The 15,889-nt window shown below is 36.0% G+C and overlaps 1 protein-coding gene across 1 annotated transcript; it reads left to right on the top strand.

The window, feature by feature from the left end:
* Positions 1 to 7,298: 7,298 nt before the first annotated feature.
* Positions 7,299 to 7,953, top strand: LOC111383240. Its single transcript, XM_023007321.1, has 3 exons — positions 7,299 to 7,428; positions 7,585 to 7,663; positions 7,803 to 7,953. Exons 1-3 carry the CDS (start codon positions 7,299 to 7,301, stop codon positions 7,951 to 7,953), a joined length of 360 nt encoding a protein of 119 aa, XP_022863089.1.
* The last annotated feature ends 7,936 nt before the right edge of the window (positions 7,954 to 15,889 follow it).

The raw sequence follows: 15,889 nt of genomic DNA, 5'->3' as shown, positions 1-15,889 counted from the left end.
TCTGCAAATTTGAATTTTGTTTTTACCAATATCTCTGCTGTGTATTGTCGCTCTTAGGGTTTGTCGGATAAAGGTATCTTGCTGTATCTTGCAAATATTTGACACTTTGCTACTACAAAATTTTATTTACAAATAATAAAATATGAGTATCAAAATGAAATCTCAACTCACCGTGCATCCAACTTGGAACTCGCAACAGCCGTAGTGCATAATTCACTGCAAATCGTTTATTTTGAAATTCAATTAATCTACTTGTACAAAGTACATTAACAAAGTTTGTTGACAAAATCTAGGCTAAATAATTTTGAGAAAAAATAAATTTTAAAAAATGAAAATCAAAGATGACCTTCAGTGTTTAATAAAAAACTGCACGCTAAAAACGTGTGATTGGGAACAAAAATGTCTCGACTCAAAAATTAGATCCCAACTTGTCCATTAAATTATTAAAAGTCAATTGTGTCCTACTAAATATTTGACACTTTGCTACTGCAAAATTTTATTTACAAATAATAAAATATGAGTATCAAAATGAAATCTCAACTCACCGTGCATCCAACTTGGAACTCGCAACAGTCGTAGTGCATAATTCACTGCAAATCGTTTATTTTGAAATTCAATTAATCTACTTGTACAAAGTACGTTAACAAAGTTTGTTGACAAAATCTAGACCGTTAATCTGTTTTAAATTCAAAAACTGTTTTTGAAATGAGTGATAAAAATATTGTCAACTCATACTTTGTCAACCAACTTTGTTATCCTTGTTTGTAGGTGTAGCACCACTCTTTGAAATTTATCAATGTCACCACCAAAAAGACCCCCTTAGTCTTAGATACATTCATAGTCATAGAAGAGGGGATAAGGGTTCAGTAAAAGGTTAAATGTCTACTCGAACGCAGAACCAGAACCCAATGCAAGGCAACAACGTTGCAAATCTCGAAGAAGAAGTGGAGCAGATAGCCCAGAAAGTGCTTGCGTACAGAACTACACTTCCAGATCAGCTTAACTCGACGCTGGCTTCTCTTTTCTCTTCTTGACGACCCATTATTCTCTCGACCAGTTTGTCCGAAGACGAATCTAAACTGGGACCCGAATCGAAGGCAGGTCACAATCTAGGTGCGTCTGCAAATTTGAATTTTGTTTTTACCAATATCTCTGCTGTGTATTGTCGCTCTTAGGGTTTGTTGGATAAAGGTATCTTGTTCAACTTTGGAAATAATTTTTCAAAAAATTTAATTATAGCTTATTTTATGTGGCTCTGTTTTTATAAGAAGATAATATTTTTTTGCTGTAACATGAAAATTTTCCTTTTTATTCTCTGGTAAATTTAGATACAGGTGAAAATGTGAGATTATAATTGCCCTAAATTTCTGGGCACATCCTCAACTAAAATTTTGATAGATTTTAAAAGATTATAAATCCTAATGAATTTCGAGAATTTAAATAAATTTTCTCAAATTTCATAAGAATCTCATCAAATATAATGAAATTTCAAACGATTTGATTATCTGTATTTTTAAAGACTGAAATTCATTCAAATCTTTCTAAATCCCATTATTAATAAAATCTTTCTAAATCCACTAATTATTGAAAATATTTAAATTTTAAAGGATTTTGTAGAATTTCATTAAGATCTTAATTGGGAACATCTAAATTGAAATTTATTAAAATCTCAATTGAGAATACCTAAATTTAGAAATTATCTTTCATAATCTCAATTAAAGACACCCCTCTTCATTTGACTCTTAAAATTCATATAACCTTATGTGGGCATTAAGAGTAACTTACCCATAGTTGTAATAAATCCTAGCAACTTTTGTAGAAGCCCCATAAAATTTTGAAATTAGGCTCATGTTTTTATGCGATGATCTAGCATTACGAGTTTAGCTTATAAATGAACCTGATGCTCAGCCCACATAAGATATGAAAGTCCAATACTAGTTCGACATGTCTTAAATAATTTTGATATCATGCAAGTTCACAAGCAATCATGTAAATTTTCTATAAAATATAAAAAAAATTTAAACAAAGGAGGACGGGATATAATGTTTTCCAAAGATTGGACTTGACAATGAAAATTTATTTTTGTGTAGTAAACATTTTCATAACTAGATTTGCTTATTTTCAAAGGGACCAAATTATAAATTTAAAAAATGAATAGTAAAATAGGATTTGTAAGTTTCTAATTGGAGACCAATATTGTTATTTCATTATTTTGCTAAGTAAATAAATTATATGGACCATGGGTAAAATAATGTTAATATTGATAATAATAATTTAAATTTAAATATAATTTTGTATATACACACACATACACAAGAATATAAATATGGGAGAAAACGTTTGTATTAAATGGTGAATAATTAAGACATTAAACCCCCACCTATAATGAAAGAAATGAAATAGCAATTAACCATTTTCAAGACCCTTTTTGGAGTCAATGGCTGCCAAACGTTTCTGGTAAACAAAAACAAAAATTGGGATTGATTTTTTCATTTCCTGCAAGTTATTTATATTCTTTCTAATATATACATATATATCTCATTAATTAGAATGAAACCTACAATTTAATCCCAAAACACACACTCGTATAACATAAGGAATGAAACCTACAATTAACCCATTTAACCAATTTTAAATTTCCTTTAATTGGTATGGATAATACCACTAGTTTTTTTTAGACAAAATAAGAATTTAGCCTTCTCATTTTCTCCAAATCATTTCTATCCCATTTCTACACACACACACACACACAAAAGTTTCACCAAAAAATAAAAAAAAATAAAAAAATCAATGAAAAGGATTTTCAAAAGAAAGAAAAACGTAAGAGAGGAGCAAAATTTTAAAGCTTTGGGAACCGTCGAGGAACAATATTCACCGTCCAATTTCATCCATTTCAAAACTTCAAATTAAGGTAGGTAGAGGTGCAAGTGATTATTTCATTTTTAAATTTTGATTTTTCATTTAAAGTTTGAATGAATTGGTACCTTTGTGTACAGTGCTTTAGCACTACTATATTTTAAATAATTATTCTCCGACTTTACGTGTTATGATAATTTTATTAGAAATTGAATTTTGTCAAAAATCCATCTATATGTGACGATCTGAATCTATAGTTCAAATTTTCTAATTTGATAACGAAATGCACCGATAATATCTATTGAGTTTCAAGCTCTTTCCCTTCCTATAGGTTCATTGAATGTCTTGGGGGCTGTGGATGGTGGTAGATAAAGATGCAACGAGCTGTGGAAAAGTCGGTGACTTAATGTTTTTAATTCGGTTATGAAACAATATATATATATATATTGCCTTGAACTTAAAAATTCACAACTCAATTGTTACTTGGAATTTTTGAACAAAACTAGTGTTGTTTGATAGTCTAATAAGTTATTTACTGAATAAACTTGGAATCATGTCAATTCGATGTCGGTAAAATTTTATGTCACTTTTAAGTAAACTGAGTGTTGATTTTTTCTGAAAATTTTAGCTTTTGTCCTTGACTTTAAAAATTCATAACTCAATCATTACTTGGGATATTTGTATGAAACCAATGGGATTTGATAGTCTCATGGATTAGCAACTGAACAAATTTAAAATCATGTCGATCCGATATCTGTAGTATTTTATATGTCACTTTAAGTAAACTGCGTTGGGTTACCTTCCAACCCAAATAGCTACGAGGCTTTGAAAAATATTTTAATACCTTATACATTGTTGATGAAAGCTTATTTTTAAATATGTCATTATATGGTGTTTTCTACTATACGTTCATACTTCATGAAGTTTCGATGCAAACGAATTTATTTTGACAATTGTCGCTTGAGATAGAAATCAAAGCAACAACATTTATTTTTAATATTGGTAAGTGTGTTTTTACACACTTACTCAAGCCACAAAACATGACTATTTCCTGATAAATACAGTGAAATATAGCTTAGTTCTATTAGATCTTGTTTTGTATGACGACATTGATGGATATGACGGAATTCAAGAGAAAAGATGTGAAAAATGGCCAAAATGAAAGAAAATGAAAGTTCAGGGACTAAAGTGTAAATAATCAAAGGTTGAACCAAAAGGCAAATCAAGAACACAAAAGAGTTAAGTTTCAACTCGAGGATAATACGAGATGAGCAAAGGAAGAGAATGAAGAAAAAGGGCCAAAAAGAAGAAAAATGAAAGCTTAGGGGCCAAAGCACAATTATCCAAAAGATGACCCGAAGAAGGAATTGACGACTTGAATGAGCTTAACACCAATTGGATGTTATCATGGATTGATGGAATGAGAAAAAAGAGGACAAGAGGTCAAAATTGGAGTAAATCAAATTCGGGGACTAAATTGGTACAATCGGGAAATTTGCACTACTATGTGACCGCATAGTAAAAACACCATGAGGCTGCATTCACCCCAGCAGATATTTCAAGCGCCTAAACTAATTTAATTATGCGGTCACATCGGTCATTCGGGGACCGAAATTCTTTAGTTTATTGTTTTAGTTAAAACTCTTGTGAAACTTCATTGGGATGCGAGATATAAAACCTAAAACTGTCAAATTAGAGGCAGAACGCCTGGAGAAGAAAACGAACTCAGATTGGAGAGGATTTTTCATGACAATCACGAAGAGCAACGCGGGTATCAACAAGATTACAAGCCAATTCATATACTGGTGATGTCGTTTCTTATAACTATTATGATTTTGTTCTTTTCTCCATGTTAGGCTAGGTTTTCATGTACTATGATATCGAGAACTTCGTGATGTAAATTTTAATTTCTTATTTTTGCAAATTTGACATCGAAACACGTTTCTTGAATTTTGAATGATTTATATACAAACAATTGCTTCAATAATTATGTGCACGTAATTATATGAATGTGATGACTTATTTCATGCATTTGAGAGAAGGGGAATAAGTTCGACATGGTATAAGTCATCGTAGGGTCCGATAGGGGATAGAGATATACCGCTATGCCTTGTGTAAATCTTTAAGTGCTTATGATACTACATGCATTCTTGTATACTTGTATCCGTCATAGAGATATAGGCTGGTGAGATATGAGAATAGGTTCAACATTACTCGAGAAAGATTGTTGGATAGATTTAGGAGCATTGATTCTTCAAAATATCAACGTATTGTCAATTTATGAAACTAAGGTTAAAAGTGGACGTTGCGTAGGGATTCGTGATCCTAGTGCGATTTATATTCATTGATTTCATCAATTTTGCATTCAAATTCACTTGAGTCATACATATTTTCATATTGGATTAAAATTAGGGTTAAGTCAAGTTATTATACATCTTGTTTGGCAATTTGGTGTCGATGAAGGTAAATTTAGAAAGAATTAAACTACTTAATCCCTGTGGGACGATATTCGGATTCAAAATTTTCACTTTATTACTTGTCACGAACCGTATACTTGCAGGTTCAAAACAAAAGAAAATATTTCTTGAATAAATTTTTAGCACCGTTGCTGGGGATTGAGCATTCGTTTAATCTCATTTACATTAGCACTAATTTGAACGTTAATCTTGGCATTCTTTTATTTTATTTTCATTTTTTATTTGCTTTATTATAGTATCTAAGTGCTACTACAAATTTTTTCTCGCAAATTTGCATGCTGAGATCTATTTGAGGAGACCTAATTCTAGCCAATTTAGAAATAGAGCGAACTTTTCATCGATTGCAGATAGAAACTTGGGAAGCACAACAACGAATGGCTAATGTGCAGAACAATCCTTTGATGCCAACGAAGAAGGGGCAGTGGATGAAGGCAACATGCTTGAAGGAGATTTCATGAACCCGCAGATAATTAAAAGCCAATCAAGCATTGTGTATCCACCGTTTGGGCAGCTTAACTTCCAGTTGAAGACCAAAGTGATACAACTGTTTCAAAATGGACATCAGTTTTACAACAAAGCTAAAGAAAACCCACACACACACGTCTCGCGATTCTTGGAGATGTGCCAATACTTCAACTATCAGAGAATCCCAGACGATACTATCAAATTGAGGCTGTTCCCAATACATAGTGCGCAAGGCAATAGAATGGCCGAACTCCCAACCAATCGCCAACATTACTATATGGAATGATCTAAGACAGAAATTTTGCACCAAGTTCTTTCTGCCTGCCAAGATAGCAAAGTTAAAGCATGACATATCTGTTTTTTGTCAAGGCGATTTAGAGAACTTTGATGAAGCCTGTAATAGGTTCAAAAACATGCTGTGAAAGTGTCGTATCATGAGATTAGTAAGGGACTCCAAGTCCAATATTTCTAACAGGATTACTTCTAGCCTTCAAAAACATTGTTGACTCATTCAACGGGTCGTTGTCCACAAAAACAATTGATGAAGCACTGAAACTATTTGAGACAATGGCTACTATATCAGCTATGTGGACATCAGAACAAGCAGTTCAAAAAAGGACACCTGGGGTTTATGAAGTGGACGCGTATTCTGCCTTGTTTGCAAATATTGACTTATTATTTCATAATGTAGAAAATATGTCACAGTTAGCTAATGTAGCACAGACAAAGAAGGTTAGTTGTGAAAAACGTGGAGCTGAACATGTAATAGCGGAACTGAACATATAATAGCGGAATGTCCAATCTTAGTACAAGGAATAGAGTAGGCAGATTTTGCTCAATAGGAACAACGCCAACCAAACAATTCATTTAGGGATACATATAACCTGAGTTGGAAAAAGCACCCTAACTTTTCTTGGGATAACCAAAATCAGATTAGGCCACAAGGATAGTTCCAACAGCAAGAGAAAAAGCCTCAATTGGAGGAGATGTTTGGAAAATTCATGAAAGGACCAATTAGTGCATGGAGGCCAATAATCAATTCATGAAGAGAAAAAGCTACCTTTCAAGATCAAAATGTCGCCATAAAAAATTTGGAGACTTAAATGGGACAGATGGTAGTTCATTTGATTGGTAAAGCATTAGGTAGTTTATCAAGAAACACGAAAATCAACCAAAGGAGCATACGAAGATAATTACAACTCAAAATGGGGTGCAGCTACCTAAAATACACGTCAAAAGGTCGGGTGTAAACAGAGAAACAACACCTTTTGCAGAAAAAGAGATTGTGGAGCAGGATGAGTAGATAAAGAAATCTACCCCAACCGATGATTTAGGGACATAACGGGATAAAGCAATAGCCACTGTCAACTTTTATGAACCTCCCATTCCATTTGTATAGAGGCTAAAAAAGTAGAAAAAATGGAGTAGCAATATAAGAAGTTTCTCAAAATTTTCAAGAAGCTCTACATAAACATCCTATTTGGTGATGCACTAGTCCAGATGCCTAGTTACACCAAGTTCCTAAAGGACATCCTATCAGACAAATGTAAGGTACGGGGACATGAGACAATAATGCTAACTGAAGAATGCAGCATGAGAATTCAAAAGAAACTCCTACCAAAATTGAAGAGTGAATTGTCCAAATGGTCAGTAAACTTTGTAAAAGGTTTCCAAGGGGTCACTGAACTTTAAAAATCAATTAAATGGTCACTGAACTTTGCAAAAAGTTTCTAGGAGATCACCGAATTTTAAAAATCACCTAAATGATCACTGAATTTTGCAAAAGGTTTCCCAGAGATCATTGAATCACTGAATTCAGTGACCCCTGGGAAACTTTTGCAAATTTCAGTGACCTCATGGAAATCGTTTGCAAAGTTCAGTGATCACGTAGAAATCTTTTACAAAGTTCAGTGACCATTTAGGTGATTTTTAAAGTTCAATGACCCTTTGAAAACTTTTTGCAAAGTTCAGTGATCATTTGTGTAATTCATTCAAAATTGACAGATCCAGGAGTTTTACTGTCCCTTGCACTATTGGTGAAGTGTATTTTGATAAAGCTCTATGTAACCTTGGTATAAGTATGAATTTAATGCCTTTGTCTGTTTTCAGAAAACTTGGATTGGGAGTGGCCAAGGCTACCACTGTGACATTGTAGTTAGCTGACGGATCCTTGACACATCCACGAGGGATAATCGAAGATGTGCTTATCAAAGTGGAAAATTTTATTTTCCCTACTGATTTTCTCATTTTGGATATGGAGGAAGACAAAGATATTCCAATTATATTGGGCATACCGTTCTTGATCACCGGTAGAGTTCTAATTGATGTTTATAAAGGACAATTGATTTTTAAGCTCGGAGAAGAGTAGATTTCTTTTAATTCTTCAAGGCTATAAAGCTACCTCCAGAGTCGGTTAGCTACTTTCAGATCGATGTGATTGAAAAGATGGTTCAAGATTCATTCTTACTACACAATCCATCAAATGCTTGCGAGGTTTGAATTGCACACTCTCAAACATCACATTTCGATTCTCTAGAGATTGAAACATGTGCAAGATTTTTGGAGACCAACCCACCTTACACATGTAGAAGGAACTTTGAGGAGCTTGGAGCAGGACCCATAAAGCCATTACCATCCATTTAGCAGCCGCCTACACTGGAACTCAAGCAACTGTCGTCACATCTCAAATATATCTATTTGGGAAAGTTTTGTACATTCTCGATCATTATCTCGAACACAGTCAGTGAAGTGAAGAAAGAGAAGCTGTTTAGGATACTCAGGGAGAATAAATAAGTAATTGGATGGACCATAGCAGATTTCAAAGGGATCAGCCCTTCATTGTTTATGCATAAGATTCTCATAGAGGAGAATTTTCGCCCAAGCATAGAGGGTCAAAGGAGGCTGAATCCTAATATGAAAAAAGTAGCCAGGGCAAAGGTACTCAAGCTTTTAATTACAGGCATCATATATCCGGCATGGAGTAGCCCAGTTCAGGTCGTACCAAAGAAAGGTGGAATCACGATACTACCAAAGGACAAGAATGAGCTAATTTCTACCAGAACAGTGACGGGATGGAGTGTTTGCATTGATTATCGCAAACTCAATGTAGCTACAATGAAAGATCATTTTTTCCTTCCGTTTATTGATTAGATGTTGAAGAGATTGGCTGGCCATTCATATTACTACTTCATCCATGGGTACTCAGGGTACAATCAGATACCAGTGGCTCCAGATGATCAAGAAAAGACCACCTTCACTTACCCCTATGGTACATTTGCTTACCCTTGGATGCAATTTGGTCTTTGTAACGTCCCTGCTACATTTCATAGGTACATGATGACAATTTTCTTAGACATTGTAGAAAAGTTCAGAGATATTGATGGATAACTTCTCAATCTTTGGATCTTCGTTTGACGAGTGCTTAGAGCACTTGAATTTGGTCTTACAGAGATGCAGGGAAACTAATTTAGTATTGAATTGGGAAAAATGTCACTTCATGGTACAGGAGAGGATTGTACTGGGACACCGAGTATCAACAAAGGAAATCGAGGTGGACGACGCAAAGATTCAAGTAATTGAAAAGCTATTGCCACCTACATCAGTTAAGGGTGTTAGTAGCTTTCTGGGACATGTTGGGTTTTACAGACGATTCATCAAGGATTCTTCAAAGATTACAAAGCCATTATGCAACTTATTGATGAAGAATGTGTGCTTGATAGCTTTCAACACCTTGAAGGAAAACTTCACTTCAACACTGGTAATTGCAACACCAAACTGAGAAATACCGTTTGAGCTAATGTGTGATGCCAGTGATCATGCTGTGGGGACTGTATTGGGACAGAAGAAAAATAAAATCTTTCATGTGATCTATTATGCAAGCAAAACCCTAAATGACGCACAAATTAATTATGCAACTGTAGAGAATAAGCTATTAGCAGTGGTTTATGCCTTTAGCAAATTCAGGTCGTATCTTGTTAGCTCCAAAGTCATAGTTTACACATATCACACCACACTAAAGTACTTGATGATAAAGAAGACATCAAACCGAGATTGATCCATTGGGTTTTACTGCTACAAGAGTTTGACATAGAAATCAGGGATAAAAAGGGTAGCGAAAATGTTGTGGTAGATCACTTATCTCGAGTTGACATAGAAATCAGGGATAAAAAGGGCAGCGAAAATGTTGTGGTAGATCACTTATCTCGAGTGAAGCTTGCAGAACCTGAAAGGTCAGTACACATTAACGAGATCTTCCCAAATGAGCAGATATTCGGTGTGGAAGGAGCACCGTGGTACATTGATATTGTCAATTATTTGGTCAAATTCATCTTTCCACCAGATTACTCTAGTCACCAGAGGAAGAAATTCTTTACAGAGTTAAAATATTAGTTCTAGGAGGATGCTATTCTCTACGAGCGAGGGACAGATCAGATTATTCGACGGTGTGTGCCTAAAGAAGAAGCGCCTTAAATTATGAAATATTGTCATTCATTTACATATACGGGGCACTTTAGAGCTTCAAATACAGCACTCAAGGTTTTACAGTCGGGGTTCTACTATCCTACATTGTTCAGGGATGCCTTTGAATTTGTGAAGAGGTGTGATATATGTCAACGCACTGGAAATATGTTAAAGAGGAATGAAATGCCGTTAAATAGTATCTTGGCGGTGGAGATATTTGATGTTTGGGGAATCGACTTTATGAGACCTTTCCCTCCTTTGTTCTCCAATCAATACATTCTGGTAGCAGTTGACTGTGTATCCAAGTGGGTGGAGGCAACTGCATTACAAACCAACGATGTTAAGATGGTAATTGGGTTCCTAAAGAAATACATCTTCACCTGCTATGGCTTGTTAAGGTGGTAATTGGGTTCCTAAAAAAATACATCTTCACCCGCTATGACACACTACGGGCTATAATCAGTGATGGAGGTAAGCACTTTTGCAATCGCCAGTTTGAGCATCTCTTGAGTAAATATGGCGTCAAGTATCAAATAGCCACTCCCTATCATCCCCAAACCAGCGGGCAAGTTGAAGTCTCCAATCGGCAATTCAAGAGAATACTTGAGGTCGTAGTAAGTTCTTCGTGGAAAGACTGGTTTAAGAAGTTGGATGATGCATTGTGGGCTTACAAAACAGCATTTAAGACACCCATAGGCATGTCCCCATTCTGTCTTGTTTTTTAGAATGCATGCCACCTGCCACTTGAGTTAGAGCACCACGTATATTGGGCAATGAAAAAGTTGAATGTAGATCTGAAGACAGTTGGTGAAAAACGTGTGCTACAGCTTAACGAGTTGGATGAGTTCAGAATGGAAGCATTTGAGAATTCAAAACTCTACAAGGAACACATCAAAAAGTGGCATGATTCACATATTCAGAGGTAAAAGTTTGAAGTGGGTTAGAAAATGCTATTGTATAACTTTAGACTCAAGCTTTTCCCAGGAAAATTGAAGTCAAGGTAGTTAGGTCCTTATACCATTACGAAGATGCTTTTTTTATAACATAAATATTGTTAAGAGCCCTTCGGTGTGAAAACAAAAAAGTTTGTCACGCTGAACTAGACTCCCGATAGATAAGAGAAATCGGAAATACCTTTTATCTCATACTACTCTCTCGATACATAATTGAATCTTTTGAAAAAAAACAAGACAAAAATTTTGCATATCGAATTCGAAGTGCCATGCTATTATTACTTAATATTCATATGGTGAAGGCATAGTCTTCTTTTTTCTCTCAAATAAAAAAAACCTCATTGGCGCCAAGCGTGAGGGAATGCTAGACGTTTGGTAATTTCTCCTCCAACCAAGATAAAAGATGCCATTGATGCGGCTAATCCCATATTGTATGGACATCTGGTCGCACAAATTGCATAGTATCGTACCAAATGGAGCCATTGAGATTAGCCATGAAAGCAAAGGAACTTTCACGGTCAATGGACAAAGGCTGAAGCATTACTAGAGTGGAGAATTTTCCAAGGAAAAGTCCACCGTCCATCTCAAAATAGTAGAAAGAAGCAGATATGGAAGAGTCGAGCTATCCACTATAAAGTAGCTCTGGATGGGAGACAACCCATCGTGTTCTTTTAATTTATTTTTCTTTTTGTATTAGTTTAGGAATTTTTCAATTTCTAGCATGGTTGATAGCTGTAGGTCATCAGTCATCCATATAGGTCATACAGAGTTGAAACATGGTCTACACTAGTCCCTGTGCATTGAGCGCAAGTCATGAGGTTTAAATTCTTGTTTTGGTAGTTAATTGTGAGTCTCACACATTTTGAGGCAAATAGAGCCGTCTAAAAATTTTTCAAGGTTAAGGTATGATTTTAATCATAAAATTGATTTTGAAACTGAGTTATGGTCTACATTTACCCCCGTTGGCTAAAAAGGTGTTTAGGTTAAGTTATGGGCAATAGAAGGTTAGGTCAACATCACAATTGGAAAATCGAGATCAATTTATTTTATTTTATTTTGGGAAAAGGTCAAATTTGCACATTCCTTCAAGTCTATACACTTATCACAACAATTTTAGTACGTGGGCATGCATTTAAAAATAATAATAAAAAAATAAAATAAAATAAAATAAAAAAACATTGGTTCAGACTTTTGTCTATGCGACGGCGTAGACATAATGTCCATGTGGCCGCATGGGCAGCAACCCAGAATTGAAGGGAGGCCAAGTTTATTCTATGTGACCGCATGGATTAACACCATGTGGCTGCATGGAAAAAACTGGTCACGGGTACACATTACCCACACATCCTTAACACACAACACGCACTCAGCCACTCCTCTTCGTCCCTCCTCTCCCACGATCAAACACTCACACACATACATCTCACGAAAAACACACCACACGGCATTGGTTAAACTATCAAACGACATTCATTCACTAAAGAATGCAAAAGTCCATCTATCTCCTAAGGAGTTCAAGGTATGAAAATAAATCGCTTATCTTTTGCTATACCACTTTGTTATGTGAGATGAAAAGTGATGACTTGAAGGAGATTGGGGTTAATTGTATTGTGATTGGGTAATTGAATATGGAATTGTGAGGACTAGGGATTAACATAAACCACCGTCTTTCTAATCTAAGAAAAAAATCGGCTTGCTTTCAATGTATTCGATGAAATGCCTAAGAGTGCTATGTTTGTTGAGAATCATGCAATTGCTATGTGTGACATTTGAATTAGGTTGCATGTCGTGACGAATCCCCACAGAATTTGATATGGAAAACATAAAAACCCTAAATTGCACACGGTTATGACACCTCACCTCATCCAATTGGCCTGATAAGTTGACAACCGAAACGACGTCCAAATGACCCAAAATTTGAATATGTGCTAGAGTAACTTGAATACTTTCATATGCTTGGAGATTGTCTGTGAAGATTTTGATGTTTCTCGATGGTGCCCTGGGGTGAAAGTTCTGGGTTGACTATGGGTCCTAATTGAGCAAATTGCACGTTTAAGTTAAGTTTTATTGGTGTTTAATATTTTCGTGATACGAACTCTATTTTGAGACATATTTGATGCATTTTGCACACCAACTTTGTACACTTGCACCTTGAAGCAAGTTTTGGGGGTTATGTTCTTATATATGTTCCTTCATTTCTCTTCACTAGCCATCTATACTTGGTGGTCTAATACGCTATTATGCACTTTTGTAGGATGTCGCCCAAAAGAATATCCAAGGGAAAAGAAAAGGTGGGAATCGCATCGGGCACCGCACGCACCAGAGAGCCCGAAGGGAGCTAAGGAGACTTCTCACTCCCGAGATTGTAACCCACTTGTTGAACATTGTTAGCCATTGGACAACACTATTAGAGAGGCTCGTTAAGTTGGATGATTTTCCTAGTTTTGAGATAGTCAACTTGGTCCAAATTTATGGTTGGGAGAAAGAGGTTGAATGACCTTATCTAGTCTATGGAAACTTAGTCAAGGAGTTCTATAAAAACTTCAACACCGAGATCGATACTCCTGGGCCAGAACATTTGCACCAGACGTGGGTTAGGGAAAAATTGATCATGTTCTTACCAGAGGTCATCCATGACTATTATCAGCTGAGTTTAAACAATGTGGTCCCCATATCGGGTAATTTCAATTGGAGTGAGTTAACTGAGGTACTCTTAGGACAGGAAAATACATGGCCCCTCCCAATAATAGATTGGTACCAGATCGAGCTCACGCAATCTATAGTCATCTTATGGCTATTCATGTGTCATAATATTGAACCCATCTCACATACGACAACATTCACTAATCCGAAGGCGAGGTTCATATATCATCTGGTTCGGGAAAACAAAATTGATCTTACCAATCAAATACACACAATTGGAATATGGGATGACAGACAGTTCATTGATATTATCGAGCCTAACCAACGGGATTTGCAGGGCTGCAGGTGTCACCATCCCATCAGGGAAAGCACCTGAGAAACCTAGACCTTTCATCAAGCTCACTACATTGGAGGTTCAGGATCGAGCCAGGGAAAAGCATCAAGAAAAGCTAGAGATCGAGCGCCACAGGCAGCAGCAGGTCTAAGGCAAGATAGGCAGCTGAAGATGTGGATATGCTACAGGCTCCTCCACCACCAGTTAATGTCGATACACAACTATTAAGGTAGATGTTTGCTACTATGACTGGGTCCAACCGAGACATTCAAAGCCTTCAGCAAGCATTTGAGGCTATGCACACTGACATTCAGCAAGTGCGGGATGACTTGTGCATCACACTAAATTCTGCATCAAATGCCAGCAGAAAGTCCCTAGCAGCACGAAGGGAAATTGACACCATGAACGGGTGGCTAAGCATGTATGTGGGCCTGGTAGACGGCGTACTACTATGGGCTAATGAGACTTGGGACCGTCTAGGCAGTTTGGAGACCAGGGTTCGAGATATGCAAGCTCAGTAGTCTGAGCTGTTGAGGCAAATCTCGACCCGCTTACCTCCACTACCAGGAGACGACACTGCAGGTACCAATTTTCAATCATCACCACAATACTATTCAGGGGAGTGTCGAATAACCCACTTTTGTACTTGCAGTTTGATATTGTCCTTAAATTTATGCCTTTTTAAACTTGCACATTTTCCTACATTGAGTACAATGTACTATATGAGTTTCGAAAGAGGTGGCATAATTTTGGCATTTTGGCATCAGTTTTTCGTTGCATTGGTCAATTTTATTGAAAACTACGTTTAATTATTACATTACGTGCTTGTCGAGTGTTATGAAAAAATAATAAAAAAATAATAGGCATGTTCTATTCATTCTTGTGTGTTTTTGTGCGCTTGTGTGTGCTCGATAGCCTTGCAGGCTATGATGTGACGATTGGAATATTATAAATTAAGAACTGTGGATATGGGGTAGAATTTGATTAACCTTTATTTGTCAATGTACTACTTGACAACCCTTATGCACACACTCATGTTTTACATGTTAAGTTAGTGATTGGATTCTTGAATAAAGTAGGAGAAACTGGAAAAACCTCTATTGTGTTAACCAGTAGATGGTCAAATAATTATAGGGAAACTTTGAGATAGGTAGAGGTTCCATGCATGAAATTATTGTATGGGTTTCCTAGACCAATAAGGTGGCAATTAGGTGAAAGTCTTAAGTTAGGAGGTTGGTTCTGGAGACTAAATGTTTAGAAAAACAAAGAGGGGCATAAAGTAATTGGTGTAAAAATAACACTTCTTTCCAAGCCTTTATAACTCAAGTAAACAAGCCTATAAAGGTAATTTAAAATCTGGTGCCCTAAGGCTAATTGGTTTGGGAGTCACCGGCCCAAAACTCGCCAAAGAGGTCATATAGAAAGTAAGAGGGAGAGAAGTTAATAAATAGTCATCTAATCGATCCTTTATAACTAGAATAAGTAAGCTTGCAGGGTCTAAAACTTGATGCCTTAAAGCCAACTGGTTTGAGAGTCATTGACTTAAAGTTCGTTACAGGGATTATATAGAAAGCAAATGAAAAGATAACAAAAAGATGGATATATTCAAAAAATAAGTAAATAAAAGATGCAATAATGTGAAGAAAGTCCTTAGACATTTGGTTGATAAAACTGGGCCTTCAATGCTAGGTTAGTAACTT

The sequence above is a fragment of the Olea europaea genome, unplaced genomic scaffold, assembly GCF_002742605.1.
Source record: "Olea europaea var. sylvestris unplaced genomic scaffold, O_europaea_v1 scaffold2638, whole genome shotgun sequence".
Lineage (NCBI taxonomy): Eukaryota > Viridiplantae > Streptophyta > Magnoliopsida > Lamiales > Oleaceae > Olea > Olea europaea.
This window is presented reverse-complemented; position numbering and strand designations above follow the sequence as displayed.